This window comes from Mauremys reevesii, linkage group 4 (assembly GCF_016161935.1).
Source record: "Mauremys reevesii isolate NIE-2019 linkage group 4, ASM1616193v1, whole genome shotgun sequence".
NCBI classification, from domain to species: Eukaryota; Metazoa; Chordata; order Testudines; family Geoemydidae; genus Mauremys; species Mauremys reevesii.
In genome coordinates this window covers 19,463,321-19,482,929 of record NC_052626.1, presented here as the reverse complement: position 1 = coordinate 19,482,929, position 19,609 = coordinate 19,463,321, and the positions used below count along the sequence as shown (strand labels likewise).

The window sequence follows — 19,609 nt, the reverse complement described above, 5'->3', positions numbered from 1 at the left end:
TCGCGGCTTTTTTTTCCTTTTTTTCTTTTTGCTGCTTAGGGTGGCAAAAACCCTGGAGCCGGCCCTGGGAAAGGGGATATGTTTGGTGAAGTTATAGTCAAGACCACCTCAATGGGAGCAGAAAAAAACACATATAGCAGCTTTAGAACAAAGGATTAAAAAAAAATCTGGACATAGCCCAACCTTTACATAGTTCTCTAGGAGAAAATTCAGTTTTATGAAACTCCAAATAATTCATGTTGAGAGTGTCACTTTACAACTTGAATGAATCCTTTTTATCTCCAGTATTGGATAAGTGACTATGCATATTGTGGTCCTAATGTCTGGCAAGTGCAGAGAAAAAGGTGTAACTACGCACTCAAATAGATGCACTGGGCAATTGCAAATGCACCAGTAGTGCAATCCTAGTGACCTGTATAGTCTATTTGTACTGAGAGTTGCAATAATCTGTGTAGGTGGTTGTGCACAGCAGCTGCTGATGGGTTGGGTGCTGCGCATGCAGTACAAAAAGGAGATGAGGTAACATTTTGGCCTGACTGAAGTCAATGGCAAAACTCCCATTGTCTTCAGTCGGGACAGGATTTCACTGTGATCTCTGGGCCACACTCTTCAACACTCTCTTGGAGGGCCTCTGAGGTGGCATTTCTCCACAGTTTCAAGGTGGCTAGAATCAGAGTGGCCAACTTCCATCTGCAGTATCATTGCGAGGGGCTGACTTACTGGCATGTATCCATGTTCATTGTTCACTAGTGTATGGCCTTATATATTTATACCATTAGCTGCTATATTTAATAAATCATGGCATATATTTCAAATCCTTATATACACCGATAAACTGTTTTTAGTACACTTGGGGAATTTAGCGAATTCCCTTTACCAATTTTATTATTGTTTCCATAGTAAATGAAAATCAGATACTTAAAAATTCTTATTCAGGGATCTTCAGTGCATTTTCTCCAGTATGAATGGCTTTTTAATTTCTACAAGCACTCTTTGGCTAGCTTTATTTCACTGAAGCGGTTACTATTACTGAAAAACCTTGGCTAAGCTATTATACCAGCAGCAAGCTCGGTTGGATAGTGTTCAATTGCTACATTAGTCATAGAATCGATATTCCAAGGGAATTGATAGAATAGAATAGGAAACTATTTTAGACTGTTATAGCAGCTTTTATTTTTTAAGAATGGATCATAGTTACTAAAATAGGAGAAAAAATGCCATAAAAATGGGCAAAAGTGTTATGCTTCAGAAATATTGAATAATTCTTTTCACATAGGAGAGAAGTAAAGAGTGTATTGTGTAACTTATTTGTCTCCAATTTTCCTTTCAGGCTGAGGTATGCTCTGGAACAGTAGCAGAAGTAATCCAGTCTGTTGTGAATGGTGCAGATGGTTGCATATTTTGCTTTGGTCATGTCAAGCTTGGTGAGCTCCCAAATTCGTTACAGTTAATTACTATGTCAGTCTGGTAATTACATACTGTCAGCTTCTGGAACAATAAATCTGGAGTATATGAATAGATTAGAATTTCTTTTTAATTAGCTTTGCAAACTTATCATGGTTTATTTCTACAGTGGGATCTTAAATTCTAATTTGAAAAGGTAAAATGTAACATCAGATTAGCTTATGTAGGAACAAGCTTTTAGAGGCATGTTATGATGAAAAGCAAAAGATCAGAGATACTTTTAAAAATTAATTTGCTTTGGGTTTGAGTTACAAAAATGGCAAAATTAATTGAATAAATACTACCTGATTAATAATTAAATACATACAAATCATTTTTGCATTTGTTATCCCCAGCTATCTGTACAGCACATGGCATATAATGTAAATTGGTAGCTGCATGAGAAGAAACTGTTTTATGCTTGAAAGATAAGTTTATATTTTCCTTTTCTTTATAGGTAAATCTTATACCATGATCGGCAAAGATAACTCCACACAAAGCCTTGGTATTATCCCCTGTGCAATTTCTTGGCTCTTCAAGTTAATCAATGAACGCAAAGAAAAAACTGGGACTCGTTTCTCTATTAGAGTATCTGCCGTGGAGATCAGTGGCAAAGATGAAAACCTTAAGGATTTGTTAGCTGAAGTAGCCACTGGCAGCCTTCAGGATGGTCAGTCTCCAGGGGTTTATTTGAGAGAGGATCCGATATGTGGAACCCAGGTATAATGGATATCGCAACATAGGCTTTTGAGGCTGACTTTCCTCTGCTTTTTATTTCCTTTTATCTGACAATGATGATGACAATTTTTAAGATGGTAAAAAATTTTATTGTCTTTAATATATAATCCCCACTCCCATGGTGTACATATTTGTTTCTCTTATCGCCCTAGAGACTTAGTATGATCAGCAAAAAACATTCACCCCTGCCTTAATTAGCCATTTTCTTGTTTATATTCAAGCTTCAAAACCAAAGTGAGCTTAGGGCTCCGACAGCAGAGAAAGCTGCCTTTTTCCTTGATGCTGCAATTGCTGCCAGAAGTACCAGTAAACCCGAGTGCGATGAAGAAGACAGGAGGAATTCACATATGCTCTTCACTCTTCACATTTACCAGTATCGCATGGAGAAGAGTGGCAAAGGAGGAAGTAAGATCAGTCACTTCCAAATTGGATTTATTCATTTAGTTTTAAATTAATAGTTTTAAATTTAGATTAAAAATAATGTGCAGTATACTAAAAAAGAAGCCTCCCCCCCAAGCAGTTGAGAACCGACACAAACTGTGGTAGATGTGGCTAATATCTCCTTTGTTCAATTCACATGTAGCCCCATTAATATTTAATTCAGGCATTACCCCATGCTGCATTCATTATTTCTGTCATTTGAATAAATTCTGCATAGCTAATCTGGTGAGAGTCCTTTTGCTCAGGTGAATGTGTGTATAAATGTTGTTGTCCTTGTTGTTTTAGTGTCCGGAGGACGGAGCCGTTTGCATCTCATTGATCTAGGAAGCTGTGAAAAAGTGCTGAGCAAGAGCCGAGATGGGGGAGGTTCCCTGTGCCTGTCTCTGTCTGCCCTGGGCAATGTAATTTTGGCCTTAATTAATGGTGCTAAACATGTACCATACAAGTAAGTAAATTACTGTGTACATTGCCTTAAATATAGCTAGTTTTATCTTGCAAATAGATTAGCAGGCCCTTGATATAGTTTATTGCACTCATGTGAATGGAAGTTTGCCTGTCACATATATGGCAACATATATCTGGCCTCCAGTGCAGTGTTTATGACATTTATGTTCATGTAATACATTTTAGAGTCCCAAATGTGTTGTTGGTATGCACAGTGGTCTGAAAAATCATATGCATTGTGGCATATACCTAAGTTGGATGAAGGGTACGTGTCCAGTTTGAAAAAGTCGCAGATATATTTTTCTTTTTTTCTGAAATGTTGAAACTTTGAAAAATTTTGGCCAGCTTGTTGAAAACCGGGGGACATTTTATTTCCCTGGTTTTTTTGTTTTTTTCAAATTTAGAAGTCTTGTTGAAATTTCAAGAAACATCAACCAGCTTTACTGTACATGTAACAGAATGGTGAGGATCGTATCATTAGTGCTATAAATAATCTGCCCCGTTCAGCAGGTTGCACATATCTATGTTTCCAATAAAAACTCTGTGTTTAAATAAATTTAGGACCATACTCTGTTCCTGTGTGGAAAAGAGAATGGTAACTTGACAAAAGTGAGCACTGAGTTGTGCTTTATAGTGTGTGTCTGGTGGTACTGTCATGGCGAGGGAATACATTCATATGTGCAGGGGGCCCGGTCTAAAGAGGACATCCCTGCCACAGACATCACTGGTAGAATTTGGCCTTTTGTACCAGAGTTTAATTGCTGCTTGCTAAGATGAGTTGTAAGTTAGTGCCTCATTTATTTCTCATGTCATTTCACATATTTATCCAGTGCGGAATATGAAGCAGGTGCTCTTTCATTTTGTATTAGGTGAAAGCAGGTGTTTTCCTTAGGCCAGTTGCTAGCTGAGTGAATGGACTAGAATAGTGAATGGCCAGATCCTCAGGACCAAGCCCTTTGCCACCTAGCCCAGTTCAGTGAGCAAAGACATAAAGATGACTCCCTGACACAGGCCACCAGGTGCCAGGCCAGTTCTGAGGAGCAACCTATAGCAGCCTCAGGAGTGTTCTAAGTTGTGCCAGTTGCATACAGCCCCTAAGTAGCTTTTCTGGCAACTGTGGCATGCATAATGACTCCTCAACTGCACTGGCTATGGCTGAAGACCACGTTGACCATATACCACCTGGTGATTCCCCTTTCCCAGGGAAATCCTTGGACAGCCAGTTAAGCTAATTTTCCACCGGATTTGTGCTGCCAGAGCAGAGTGGGCAGAATGGAAGCCAGGATCTGGCCCTAAATCTTCACCTATGCCACACAGAAGAACTATAGCAAATGTCATAATTACTTCCGTGTATGAGCATTGTGATTATAGCTGTATCCACCCAAAAAGTTGTGCATATTATGGTATATGTGCGCTTATATCCACATCGGATAGCCACAGATAGGGCTATAAAGCATGTTTGAGTGTTCGGGTAATCAGACTTTTCAAGTAGGTGAGCATTCAAGGCATCTCTTTTCTCCCCTTGAATAACGGAACATCCAGTGCACTGCTGCATCAGGCTGTGTAATGTCCAATGGACGGCTGTATTGTCACTTACTAAGGAGAAGCTTTGTGGAACTCTTTCTTCTCCATGCTTCAAATTGTGGATCTGGTGTATGGGCTCCCTCCTCTGTGCACACCAGGAGGATAGGAAGGTTCCTTTGCATCACGTTCTGGGTCAGAATGCCCAGGTCATGGTCTCTTTTAAAATGGCAGAGAAGGAATTAGGTGGGACGGGCTTAAAAATATCTTTGATGCTTAATAATATATTTGTCAGGGTATTCTTGACTGTGTCTGTTCAGTAATATAAAGTTATTTTACTTCTTGTTACATTAACTGTTCACCTGTAGGTTAGGTACCATGGTGATGGTGCATTCAAAGTACCAGAGATTAGCTCTAATGAGATAAAAAGGTAGTGCTTGTAAGCTGTTTGGGTAATACAAAGTATCATGATGAACTGCTAGTAAAGTGAATAGTTCCTGGATTTGCCCAAATTAACAAAGAATTTACACATCTAAAAATATGCAGGTAGAGGAATAAATTTGGTATCTCTGTGTATATACACTTAGACATGTTTTAAATATGTATATGTACAGATCATGTATATTTCAGATCTACCTATACCATACATACATGTACACTATAAAAATGAAACCATAATACTTGGTGTTTTAGAAAAGTCTGCAAAAGGAACTAGAATTCTTTTAAACCATCTTATTATTATTATTATTTATTACATAGGGACAACAAGTTGACTATGTTGCTGAGAGAATCATTGGGGAACATCAACTGTAGAACAACCATGATTGCTCATATTTCTGACTCCCCAGCAAATTATGCAGAAACTCTCACGACAATTCAGCTTGCATCACGAATCCACCGAATGAGAAAGAAGAAATCCAAGGTTGGTGTACAAGCAAGCTGCAATTAATTTAATTGAAAATGAATTCTCTGAACCCCTTGGTGGGGGAATGTGGGACTTCTAAACAATGAGGACTAATACAAAATGCATCAAAGCTTGGTAGAGAAATTTGACAAACGTGTTGGCCCAAAGCTATTGTTATTCCACTTGATTATTAGTCCTGAAACATTTATGTTTTAATTTTATGCAAACGCACATGCACATACACACAATAGATCAATATTCCTTTGATTTTATGGGGGATTATTGCAAAAATTCCTTTGATTTTATGTGGGGCTATTGCAAAAGGTTCAACTTGTTTTAATTAAAAAAAAATAAGGAAAGAATGTAAAATGCTAAGATTGAAAGACAACATAATATTTTGATGTTATGAAACTTACCTGTGGTAAACTGATTAATATAACAATCATATCATGTTTAAAATTTACATAGATAAGTTTTGTTCTTTAACTTCATATTGTAAAGGTTTTCCACTAGACACAATTGTGGTTGATGGTGAAAGCAGAGCAGAGTCTATAATGACCCTTAGATTTCCTCTCTTATTATAAATATATTTAATATTAATCAAGATTTTCTTTTTTTATAATTAATAGTATGCATCCAGCTCCTCTGGAGGAGAAAGTTCATGTGAAGAAGGCCATGTGCGAAGACCACCTCACTTGAGACCCTTTCACCCAAGAACTGTAGCACTTGACCCTGATCTTCCTGTACTGAGTATTTCTAGTGATCCTGATTATTCCTCCAGTAGTGAACAATCTTGTGACACCGTCATCTATGTTGGTCCCAATGGTGCAGCTTTGTCTGACAGGGAACTAACAGATAATGAAGGGCCTCCAGAGTTTGTTCCCATAATTCCTTCCCTTAACAAAAAGAGAAGCAAGGACAACTTTGCTATTGCTAGAAGTTCCGACAAGGACCATTTTAAGTGCAACACTTTTGCTGAATTGCAAGAAAGGTTAGAATTCATTGATGGAAGTGAGGAACCTATAAAATTTGCTTGTGGAGAAACACCTGTTGCATCAAATTGTAGTCCAGCGACAGTGATAGAAAATGTGCAGTCTAAACTGGTAAATGAAAAGCCATCTTCTCCATCTGGAGGGTATAAAAAACCTGTTCCACAGGAAACAGTGTCTCCAAAAAAAGGACATAATCTTCATTTCCAGGCTGCTGTGCAAAGGGGGGGCAGTTGTCATGACAAGAACGCCCTTCACTTCAAAGCGGAACATTCCAAACCACAAACCAAAGCTGAAGGCAAAAAACTGGGCTCAGCCTCAGATGGCGAGAAAGAGAGAGAGACAATCACAGATTCACTGAAATCATCAAAATATAACCCTACTAGGAGTCAAGAGCAGAGTAAGGCCACAGCTGAACCTGTAGTGAAAGAAAAGTCCTCGTATGTGAAGAGACCTTTGCCAAGCCCTGCACCCACGCCCCCACAACAGAAAGATCAGACCCTCAAGTCCAAAGAAGCATGTTCAGAGTTGGACAATAGCAGTGCAATCCGGACTCCTCCTGTGGGAATGAGTAAGCAAATGGCTAGCAAACCTGAGCACAACTTGGTAGGAAGCACATTTCTAGTTGGCAGTAACACCCAGAATCAATCTGGCGCTATCGAGGTACATAGTTTCCACTCTGCGTTCAAAGGTAAATGTTTTGACCGGGATATACTGACCACCACAGTGACTTTGCAGCAGCCTGTGGAGCTGAATGGAGAGGATGAGCTTGTTTTTACAGTGGTAGAGGAACTATCCATCAGTGGAATTTTAGATAATGGAAGGCCTGCCAGTATCATTAGCTTCAACAGCGACTGCTCCCTTCAGGCTCTTGCATCAGGTTCCAGGCCGGTTAGTATTATTAGCAGTATAAATGATGAGTTTGATGCTTATACCTCACAGGCAAGCTCTACTGGTGTAAATATTGATATTGTTTTGCCCTTTGCCGAGGATCCGTTTTCCAGCAGCAGACGTTCCTCCATCAGTTCTTGGCTTAGTGAAGTGAGCATTTGTACAATTGAAAGTGATGGAGTCCAGTCCAGTGACAGTTTTGTTGCCCAGTCATCTTACAGCTGTAATAAGTCCAAGGAACCTTTCAACTTGGATTTGCCCAATGTAACCACCCCATTGAAAAGCTCCCTGAATGACAGTGGATTTTGTTTCTCAGAGCTGGAAACTGAGAGTATAAATTCTAGCAAAATGTCTTCAAGCATCAACAAAAGCCCCCAAACCTCTGAATTAACCAAAGCATCTCAGATGAAAAGTGCTTTTTGTGTAGCTGGTCAGCCCGTAAAAGTTAAATCTAGCAACTCTCGAGGTACACCGGTGATAGAAACAATACATTCTAGTCTTCCTAGGAAAACAAAAACTACCTCATCTCCAAACCACAATAATGCCATTGTAAGCTACAGGGAACAGCAGAATCCACACAGTATGTTTGAAGATCCCTGGCTGGTGCGCACGGATAATCACTTGGAAGCGAAAGCTGCAGAATCTCTGCTGTCTCCAAAATCTCACACATTTGGTACTGATAAGCAGCCAACAAAAGCTGCCCAATACTTCAGCAGTGCAACCAAGCCAACTAAGTCGCAGACTATGCTCGCATGCTCTCAGAGGGTTGTAGATGGTTGTGAAATGGCTTGCAAATCTTCCAATGAAGCCACTAAAAAATCTGAAGCAGCAATGAAAATGCCACAGCTTAAGAGAGGAGCCACCACGCTGGGTGTGATGCCAGTAGCACACAGTAATAGTGCTCCATCAGAAGGTGTGACTAGGGGAAGTTCTGAAGCTGCCTTTGCTGTTGGCAGCCTGAAAACATCCCTGGGAAAGAAGACTCTGCCACAAAAGTCAAGCATGCTACCTAGGCCAAACGGGACCACACCTCCAACACCTCCTGTACGTAAATCAAGCCTAGAACAGAAAAATGTGGTGGTCACAAATAGCGGAGGCAAAGCTGCAGGCCTGGACTGTCCTAGAGTTGCCGCACCAAAAGCTGAGGAAGAGGCAGAATTGCGATCAAAAGCTGGATCTTGGGTTAGTGAAAGTACCAGCTGTAAAACAAGCCTCAAGGGGGACCATTCTTTGCCGAAGATGACTTCAAGTTTAAAGACTAAGGCATGTAAAAGTGAAGCTGTTCATCGATATGGGAGTCACATGTCTCTGGAAAGGTGTGATAGTCTGACATCAGTTGGCTCCAAAGCAAACACAACTAGGGAAAATGGCAACGCTAGCATCAACAATGGTAGAACGGGACGATCGGTCCCGCGGCTGGGAGTTCCCCCTGTAGCTTCTAATGTGACTTCACCACCATCTCATACTGCACCTTTACCCTGTAAAAACAGCCAGGCAAAAAGTACAACTAACCAGAAGGCTCAAGCAAATGGAAACAAAAGCCGCAGCCTTTCTACCAATGGGTCAAAGTCACTTAGCTCCTCTGTCAAATCACTGACTCAGTCTATTGGAAAAAGCTCTAGCATCCCTCCAAGTGGGAAAACAACCCCCCGATCTGTGCAAGGTGTCAACAACAAACCTGGCAGAGGAACTATTATGGGGACAAAGCAAGCAATTAGGGCAGCCAACAGTCGGGTTAATGAACTGGTATCTGGCAGTTCTGTCAAAATGGGGCATTTCAGAGGCTCCACAGACTCTGATAGTGGGAATGACAGTGGTATTAATCTCAGCGATGAAAAATCACAAATTCCAGTGTTGCCATCTCCATATAGCAAGATAACTGCGCCCCGGAGGCCTCAGCGGTATAGCAGTGGGCATGGCAGTGATAATAGTAGTGTTTTAAGTGGAGAACTGCCACCAGCAATGGGAAGGACAGCTCTTTTTTACCACAGTGGTGGCAGCAGTGGCTACGAAAGCATGATTCGTGATAGTGAAGCAACAGGCAGTGCGTCTTCCGCACATGACTCAATGAGTGAAAGCGGAATGTCATCACCAGGACGCATGAGGAGTTTGAAGTCCCCTAAGAAAAGATCGACAGGTAAAAAATTAATGTGACTCAGGCTTGCATTTTCAACCCATCTTAGAAATTCATTAATATGTTCCTCATATTTTAGGATGCTGAGTTTTTATTGTGGTTCTTAAGTAAACTGGTAGGTCACTTAGTTTGAATTTAGAGGCCTAGCCACGTTGAAGATATCTATATCTATATGGATAAAAGAGGCACTACATTGTAGATTAATGCTGTTAATTCATTACAAAATTATAGGCTTTGTAGTTTTTAAATCAAGTTTTAAAGCTAAACTATGAAAGAGATACACTGCTTAGTCTTCTGTTTTTGTTCAGAGAGGTGTGACTTCCATTCACTTACGTTTGTCCTAAATCTTCTAAATCCACCACAAAACCAAAGTGATTGGCTATTTAACAAGGGCTAAATTCTACCACCCTTATTGATCTTCAGTGGCATTTACTTGTTGGCTTCATTGATGCTGCTTGTGTGGGTAAGTGCTACTGAATGAGAGTAGCAAAGAATCCTGTGGCACCTTATAGACTAACAGACGTTTAGCAGCATGAGCTTTCGTGGGTGAATACCCACTTCGTCGGATGCAAGTTGAGAGTAACAGCTTCAGAATCACGCTTCTAATGTCCGAGTTTTGGAAATAGTTTTTACTATTCCAGCCAGAAATACTGTGGTCGTTATTGGAGGTTCACTGCAATTCATACAATGATAGCTACTGACTGAAAGGCTGCTCCTGCAACCTTTAACTTCTAGTAGGACTATGTGTGGGAGTAGGGTAGGAAATACTCCTCTGAGCATGAGCTTGCTGAATCTGACACTTCAATTGGAAAGGTGTAATTATTGCAATCTCTGTAGGTGCACATGATATTCACTTGTGCCAGCACAACTAAATGAGTTAAACTGATGTATATGTTATGGTGCTTTCTGGCAATAAATCAGTTCAGAGACCTTGTGCAACACTTGCAGCAGTTCTCTTTTCATAGCACATCAACCAATCAATATTAACAGCTGTGTAAAGTTGCACATGTATTGAGAAGGCATAACTTGCTGATGGATTTGTATTTGTTTTTGCCCCAGGAAATGCTTATAAGGAATTTAAAAATGACAAATTATTTCTTTTTCAGCTGAAATTGTCTTCGTTGATAAATTATACCTTACTTTTTGAATGCGTCATACTCTGCCACACTAATATATTTTATATATGAAGTGGGACTTCATAGGAGTTTTATTCAGTATCGTACAAACAAGAAAGGTTTGATAGACCCATTATTGGCCTAAGTATTCAATAGGAAATGTTAACCATCTTCTCCGGGTAACTTAATACTAAACTGTCAAAGTGGATTTGAGACTTGCTTCTGCTGGATTTAAGCTCTTAGGAAAGCAGTGCTAGGGAAACTCATCCTGGGAACTGATCCTACCATCAAAGCCAATGGAAGCCTAGTTCTTAATCCTGCAACCCCTTCCATGTAAGTGGCCCCCTGTGTCCACATGGAGCCCCAATGACTTCAGATTGGGACCACTAGGTACCATGAAGTTAATCTGCTTTGTGTATGTGATTGACTGCATCTGTTTATTGGCTTCAGAGGGGTTTCATCTGCTGGAAGGCGGTTGCAGGATTGGGGTTTTAGTTGATGGGGAGGATCAGGCCTGTAGCTGTGACACAGTCAGACTGAATAACTTGAGGTTGTGGAAAGGATGCCCAGTTGATTACATACCCAGAATAGATTAAATTAATGTGGCCCAGCCGCCTGGCGGTCCCATATTTGCAAGGATTCGTTTATTAAGAATATTTATACCAGATAACTCCTTAAGCACATACAGCATATATCTCACTTTCAATGAGGCCTCGTGAGCTTTTACCTCTGTTATTGACCATTCGTAAAGTTTATAAAGCAACTGACCTGATGTCATGGCACTTGACTCCGATGTAGGAGACCCAGGTTTGGAGAGGGCCTCAGTCAAACTCTTCTAAGCAGCAGTGCAGTGTTGCCTCCCTGATGCACTCAGCTGCGGCCACAAGAACAGAGGCAATAATGATAAGATGCCACACCTCTGGTTTTCCCCCAGGAGACTCCAGACACTGAGGAGAATTTTACTTCACTTCTCCCTCAAAGATTCCACCCTATGATGGGAAAGTTTTGGAAGCAACTCCTTTCAGGGAGTCCAGTGTTCCTCTGTACTTCCATTAAAAGGGAGTCACTAGAGGGTAATGTACATTTCTCCCACTGAGCTCTGAGTCAGCAAGCATGGAGCTGCTCATTCTGCCCATGACAAAGCGACAAAGAGCACAAGCTGTAATATCATTCTTACATTTCAACTTGTTTGGGTGTCATTGTCTCCAGTGATCTGGGGATCGGTGCCACTGGCTTCAGTGTTGCCTGAACATACCTTGTACACTTGTTGGTTAATGACAGATGCATCACTAAGAACTAGTCTTTCAAAAAGTAGAGGGTGACACACGACTGTAAAAAATGCCTGCACCAATGCACTCAGCTTTGTATGGGCAAATACCAGCACCATTTTTTATGGGTGCAAGCCAGTCTCTGCCTTGTGAAACTTTTGCCCTGATGCATCTTGGTAACAGTGTTGCTTGTTCTTAATTTGGGAGACCCTTGTTAAGTGGCAAGTGAATTTCCTGGTTCCCAGGCCTTTGCAGCTCTGTTGCATTGTGGAAGTGATGTGCTTGAACACAAAAGAGGAGAATTAAGGTTGTCGCGTACCTAGTTGCTGCCCTAAGTGCCAGAAGCCTTCAACTCCCACTGAAATAACCCCACAGCATCTTGCAGCTTGGATGCTGAGTTTAGAGGTGGCCATGTGCCAGTCGGCTGGTGTTATGGTAGAAGACAAAGGGGAGGTGGGTTATGCAATGGAGTGAGAGGGTGGTTCTGTAAAATGAAGTGGAGAACCTCATCTGAACAAGTCTTGCTTGGAATTAACCTAGGCATAGAACAAATAACGTTTGAGGATTCTGACAGGCTATCAGCCACATCACATAACCTATTTGACTACTTTTGCCAGAGTGAAGAAATGAATGAGATCGTACTTCCTCACCAAAAAGAAGTGTACTCACTCATGAAAGTGGGGCAAAATTTTTTGGGAAGGCTGGCATAAGGAACTAATGCTTAGATGGCCCTTGGAAGAGCTACTACTGCTGTTTACCACCATCAAACAAACAAGGAGCCTGCCAAAGCCCATGAAAACAGATCCTTAAAGCTATTTAGATGCCTAACTCCCATTGATTTCAGATTGCAGTTATGTACCTAATACCTTCAAAGATCTGGCCTAACTGCCTTACATTATTTTATTAAAAGAAAAGGATACAAAAAGCATTTCCCCCAAAGTATCCTGAAAACCTATATATTTTCTTTGTTGCGTCATATTTTGCAATATACTAGTACTCCTAGGTTTTGGATGCATAACGTCCCATGTGATGCAAAATACTTCTTAAAAAATTTATTTAAGGTCTCCAGCGTCGTAGACTGATTCCTGCTCCATTGCCTGATGCTACGTCCCTAGGAAGAAAGCCCAGTGTCACTGGCCAGTGGGTTGATCTACCACCTTTGCCGGGCACTTTAAAAGAGCCATTTGAAATTAAAGTTTATGAGATTGATGATGTGGAACGATTGCAGCGACACAGACAAGAGGAAACTGAGGTCAGTACATATTTTACAACAACTCCAGACAACTTAAATTACAATATACAGGCAGAATCACTGCTTGAATGCTAGTTTGGCATTCAGGAAATTGATTGCAATTAAAGCACTATAATTATTAATTTTACAATTCATATGTTGGGGTGCCCTTAACGTAGAAAATGAAAATAATTACTGTCTACAATTAATTGTGTTCAACATGACTGATGGCATGAACGGAGAATACCAATGAATACATTACGAGAAGACTTTATAATCTTAGCCTGCCTGATGAAACTTTACAACCTCTCTCTACTACGGGGTCATTAACTCTTTATGTAAATGACATAAAGTATCCTGGTTAGAATTCTATTAAATCAGGGATATTGCGAGTTTAATTTACTTGTAATTGGAAAACAATTCACTTAATTCTATTTTGGAGACCAGAGTTCTGTAGTCTTCTGATGCCTTTTTTTCCCCAATTTTTTCCAAAATAGCCTTTCCAGGATGTTGAAAAGGTAAGAATGCTTTTATGTAACTACAAATTCCTATGTCTTAATGTTCTTAAAGAGTTCAGAGTTTCATTTAACATTATTAGACTGTGTTTATTATTTGCACTAGTGGAGAAAATAATTTCTCTACAAACAGTAGCAATTTCAGAGTATATTAGAGATGTATGTTAATTCAGAAAAGTGCAATAAATGCTTAACTGATTGCGGCATGCTGTTTCTGTAGATTAGAATCCATTAATGCACACTTCAAGCGAAGAGAAAAAAACCCTGTTAAATGTTACAGTGTAATGAGGTGGGTAGGGTTTGGGTGGCGCTGACAGAGGCCAGGCCATGAAGTGGTCTTTCTGTGCTTTTCAAGGGTCTGATGTATTTCAATACCAAGCTGAAGATTTTAGAAAGGCGCCATCAGCGGATTAGAGAAGTGAAGGCAAAGCATGAATGTCTGAAGGAAGAGTTGGAAGAGACAAAGTGCAGATTGATGATGGATCCAAATAAGTGGAAAGAAGAGTGTAAGTATTTTGCCACAGTCACTGTGATGCCCAGATTCAGCAAGGAATTTATGCACATGCTTAACTTTCAGTAATGAGTAATTTTAACTCATTTGACTTTAAGCATGTGCTTAAAATGCTAGCTGAATTGGGGCCTTAAAGAACTTTGCGCAGCAATGAAGTTTGGTACGGTATGGGATTGCTTTGCAATATTGGGATACTGTGAGTAGAATTCAGAAACTATCAAAGCAGTCCAATCAGAAGAGAGGCAAAACTATACAAAGACTGAAATAATAATAATAATAATAAATACTTTATATAGTGCTTTATAGCCATAGAGGTATTTTATACCAGGGAATAAGTACTATTGCCCTCATTTTGCAGATGGGAAACTGAGGTGTTGAAATCAGAGCCTTATTCCAGAAAAGCACTTAAACATATGCTTATATTCGTTGCTAGATTAGAGCCTAGGGCTGGACTTCTGACTCTAGTGAAGCTAATGGCAAAAGTCACTTGAGCTGAACAGGGACAGGCTTTTACACAAGGACTTTGTTTCTTACATGATGACACCAATTATTGCTGACTGAAGATGTTCAATTATGCATCTGAAATAATATTTTACTGTAGACAGTTTCTCATATAAACATTTTGTTTTATTGCTAACAGTTGAGGTTGACCCTCACCTTGATAAGGAGTCTCAGGAGTATCTGGAGGCACTGGAACAAGTGACAGAGGAACTAGAGCAGTGTGTTAATCTGTGCAAATCACATGTCATGATAGTGACTTGTTTTGATATCGGCATGATATCCGATGCGCAAGATGGAGTTCGAGAAGTGGAAGTTTGAAGGTGTTTTTTCAAGGGACTTTGGGAAGTGGAGCCAAACTGTCCAACATGAAGAAGAAAAAGGATTCGGAAGTGAAAGTGGAAATGTGAAGACTTAAAGCCACAGTGAATGTTGTAGAGACTGATAGAGATGAGGAATTGGAATGTTTATAAATCATTATGGTGCCTCTACGTGACCTGAACTGTACAAAGATTAAAAATAGAAATAAACGTTGTTTCTAACAGAGAAAAGCAGAAAAATCTAGTACAAACCAAGATTTTAAAAAACAAACAGAAAACAATGAAAGTGCCTTTAAAATTTATTTGATTTTCATTTTTGTATTTGGTGCTAGAATTAAAGCCAGCAAACCTAAGCAGACCACAAAATGTATTCCTATAAAATATTTTATACTGTATAGTGTATTTATGACTATATGTAAAAAAACCCAACATTGTAGCACAAGCAATAAGTAAATTATGTTTTCATACCTGAACTTGCCTTCTTGTTTAATAGAAAAGCTGTTTTATGTAGCAGAACTAAAATTGTATTATAATTGTTTTCTTGGTTAGGATTCAAGATATTTTTATGAACATTTACCTATTGAAAAAGTGTATTATGGAATTTCAAGATGATTGTTTTACGTTCTGTTTTTGTATTATTCCTTTTTCAGATCAAAATAAATGTTTGGGTTCCATTTTTATATATATAAACTGCTTAACTACTTCCTTGGTTACTAACCTCCTTTTTCATGGATCCGATCTTTTTAGAGTTGTTACCGAACTCGAGGAAGTCTAGAAAGGGCATTGTGGTTTGTTTTTCTCTGACTACAGGAACTGAGAATTATGTTTATTACCAAAACCATAAAACAAGCAAAAAAAAAAAGTTTTTGTAAATTTTAAGTTAGGTCCATATTTTTATATAGTTTTGACTATAAATAAAGGTTTTTGCATTATGAACTTTTAAGACAAATAGTATATCTTTTTACAGTTTTTCTAAGGAAGGCAAACCCTCAGGATCAAGTTTATACATGCTGCATGAGATTTGTGCTTTTTTGAAGGAGACCACCTAAGTGTGGAAACTATTGATAAATTTGTTGCCAAACGAATACTTTTGAAAAGGTTTAATAGTGTATGTAATATCACATTTCATAATGAATCATATTTTCTGATCATCTTGCTTTTTATGGGTTTTTTCAAATCCTTTGTACAAATGTGTATTATAACAGCTTGCTTCAGCTTTTATCTGTGAATAAAAGATACATCTATTGTTAACATTGCTTCTTATTATATACATGATTTTCTCTATGCTGCAATACAATGTTAGGAGTGCAAGGCATATATATGTGTGTGTTAGATTTTTAAGAGGTATTTAGGTACCTAATGATGCATGTCTTTCCCCAGGTCATACAGGAAATCTGTGGCTATGCTGAGAATTGGACTCAGGTCTCCTGAATCCAAGTTTAGTTTTGTTAAATATTATTATTTAAAACATTTTGACTTCAGTGGAGTCGGGATTTCACCCAATGGGAAGACTCCCACCCAAGGTGATTTACAGTTTATTGGGCTTGATCCATCTCCACATGGGAGTTGGGTTCAGTTGTCTCCATGGCACTAGCCCAGTATCCCTGAGGCTGTGCATTGTCCCACTGCTCCCTCCCTCCAACTAATTAGCAGGGAATTTGCAAGGAAGTTAACATACACTCTTCCCCCTCATTAAAGGCAGAGTTTCTTCAGGGGAAGGAAGCTCTGGCAATGTGAGCTGGAGAAAAGTCACAGGTAATCCAGACCCTCCAGCAAATTGCAGGGGATCGGGGAGGTTTGGATATCTGGGTGGGATTCCTTATCCTGCAGATGGTAGAGTTTGCAAGAAATTCTACAAAGGGTAACCTCATGGTGTTCCTTCCCTCTTTCCCCTTGAATTGACCATGGAAATGGTACAGTCCAGCTCATTTTTATTTATTGCACATTGAATCATATTTGGTGGTGCACAAAATATAGACAGAAATGTAGGGACCTAGTTTCTGTGTTCCTCTATTGCTGTGTTAGCTCTTTTTCCAGGCAGTGGACCAGGTCTGCCTGGATTCTGGTGCAAAGCTATTGCAAAATGGAACTGTGCCCCATGCTCCTGCAGACAATGTTCTAAATAGCCAATGCAAGTTAGATGTATAGAGTCCTGGACTCTGAGAAGAGAGATTGGTCTAGAAGTGGCAGTGTTGTAACTAAGTGTTCTGTCTGATCCAGCGCCTGTTGATTTCAGTGGATGCAGGATGGGGCTATAAATTCATATTATTTTTACAATTCTTTTGAAACAGTTATAGGAGTAGCAGTTATTCAAAAGATGAATAGCTTGGATTACAGAATCATTACACACAAGCCTATTTATCAATTAAATAAATTGATCCCTCCTATGAAGTGGGGAGGGATAGCTCAGTGGTTTGAACATTGACCTGCTAAAACCAGGATTGTGAGTTCAATCCTTGAGGGGGCCACTTAGGGATCTGGGGCAAAAATTGGTCCTGCTAGTGAAGGTAGGGGGCTGGACTCTATGACCTTTCAAGGTCCCTTCCAGTTCTAGGAGATTGGTATATCTCCAATTATTACCTTTACCTATGAAAAACCCACAAAAAAGACAGCATAGAGTCAGCAAGGTCAACTATCTCTTAGGAAAAACACATACTTGCATAGGTGCTGAAACTAGGGGGTTCTGGGGGGTGCAGCCACACCCCCTGGTTTGAAGTGGTTTCCATTATATACAGGGTTTACAGTTTGGTTCAGTGATTCTCAGCATCTCCACTGTGCAAATTGTTCTAGCACTCCTGCATACTTGGCCAGACAGCAGTACAACCTGGGGTTCTTGCTGTATGAAGTGAAAAGGACAAGGAAAGATGAGCTCGTATTTTGAAAAGGAAACACTGTTGTTTTTGGTGGATTAATGTTGATAGGCTCCATGGTGCTGACTTTGCCAGTATGACTATCCTATGAAGATACATGGCCATATCCCACCACTGATGACAAAATCCTGCTGAAGTGAGTTTTATGCAGAAACTGATCACAGGATATGACCCATCCACACAACTGGGCCAGGTTCCAATCTCCATTACACTAGTGTAAATCCAGAGTAATTCCTAGAACTGCAATCGCTTATTCATGAAACACATTATTGGGTTTCATTCAAACTAGTACATAAACCTGCACAGTCTCGACTGGGTACAAACCTCTTTGTTATGCACTCCACTCATCCTCAAAAGGTTTATTTTTTTCAACTATTACAAATCTTTAAACAACAAAAGCTCCCCCAAATTATATAAACATAAAGGAAAAACTACAGCAAAATAATTTGGTTAAATACACAACTGTATATTATTTGTAGATCACCCCAGTATCCTTTTATAATTGCATCTAGCTATGCTTATGTTTACCACATAGTAAATACAGAAGGAACATTTCAGAGTTCCTTGGTTCTGTATCCACATGCTGATAGCACCTTTCTGCTTTGGCAGCAAAGATCCATCCTCAGTTTCATTTAGCCTCTGGTTCAGTGACACAAATACAAAATGAGGTGAGGCACCATGAATGAAACTACAAGCTTGTCTGCATGCAAATCCTGCCCTTTGTGATTGTGGACAGTAAATTATCCCCCAATTTTTTTTCAGTTATCCTTTAGTTTATCATGCTCCTTCCTTTCTAGTTACTTTTGCAGTTCTGTCCAGTTAAAATTGATACAAATATATTCTTAGGGTATGAATCAAGACTTTTTTTTGTGGAAGACTTAATGATATAAGATCACAAGTAGTAATTGCAAAATGAAGCTGGAAGGTTTATTTCATTAATTTTCCATGGAGATTTAATGATCTAAGAGGGCCATTAAATTGCATACTTAAGGAAGTGATCTTGTTGAATTTGTTATGATATAAAATGAAACCTTGGTAACCTACGATACAAGAAAAATCATGCAAGTTACTTCTGGCAGGGCTAATGCTTTCTAGACTGACTCTTCTCTGTGCCCAACAGGGCTGCTTTGTTCAGTGGCCTGCAATTCTGAATTCCTAAACTCTTCCACATGCTTAATTTCTATCTAAAACGATTGCCCGAGACTCTGAAGCTGATGATAATGATACCATGTAGCTAATAGGAGGTTCCCCAGTACTGGAAAAGCTCTAAAAGAGTGATATGGGTGTTACATGTCAGGTGTGCATGCACCTCTTGAGCAGAGATTTTAATTCGTGTCTGTTTGGCCCATGGATGTTTTCCTGGCAAGGTATATCTGGTTCTCTAGGCTACAAATGCTGCCTCTCCTGCTGAGATGCTATGCCTGTGAGTGATGGCCACTCTAAGTGTGTCTGTTGCTTGGGGGGAGTCCCACATCTCTCAGCAGTGCAACTCCTGCCTGGCCCTCAAGTCCAGGGCAAAGAAGAACAGAGAGATTAAATTCAGACTGTTAATGATGGAACACTCCCTTAAAACAACTTCTGAGTCAGACAGGAGACCTGCCCAGCATACATCTGTCTCCAGACAGGTTCAGTGCCCCTTCAACCTTGGTGCGTGTGTCCTCTAAAAGAGGGAAGACTTTGGAGGCATCAGGGAAGGCTTCCAAAATTCCACTTGAAGGGGTCAATTCACAGTACAAACTATTGGCTATCTGGCAGTTAGCAACACCCTCCAGCCTG

The 19,609-nt window shown here is 39.8% G+C and overlaps 1 protein-coding gene across 7 annotated transcripts in view; it reads left to right on the top strand.

Moving 5' to 3' along the window:
- KIF26A (kinesin family member 26A) overlaps positions 1-16,152 on the top strand; it is a 130,754-nt gene extending 114,602 nt beyond the window's left edge. For 3 of the 7 annotated variants that reach the window (XM_039538433.1, XM_039538434.1, XM_039538432.1), the window contains exons 6-15: positions 1,331-1,424; positions 1,901-2,163; positions 2,403-2,586; positions 2,908-3,067; positions 5,347-5,509; positions 6,121-9,508; positions 12,950-13,140; positions 13,617-13,637; positions 13,990-14,140; positions 14,786-16,149. In XM_039538433.1, coding sequence (XP_039394367.1) covers positions 1,331-1,424; positions 1,901-2,163; positions 2,403-2,586; positions 2,908-3,067; positions 5,347-5,509; positions 6,121-9,508; positions 12,950-13,140; positions 13,617-13,637; positions 13,990-14,140; positions 14,786-14,964 — 4,794 coding nt within the window. In that variant the 3' untranslated portion in view covers positions 14,965-16,149. Of the gene's footprint in view, positions 1-1,330; positions 1,425-1,900; positions 2,164-2,402; positions 2,587-2,907; positions 3,068-5,346; positions 5,510-6,120; positions 9,509-12,949; positions 13,141-13,616; positions 13,638-13,989; positions 14,141-14,785 lie in introns of all 7 variants that reach the window. The other 4 variants (XM_039538427.1, XM_039538430.1, XM_039538428.1 and 1 more) reach the window with 3 other exon arrangements.
- Positions 16,153-19,609: the final 3,457 nt, after the last annotated feature.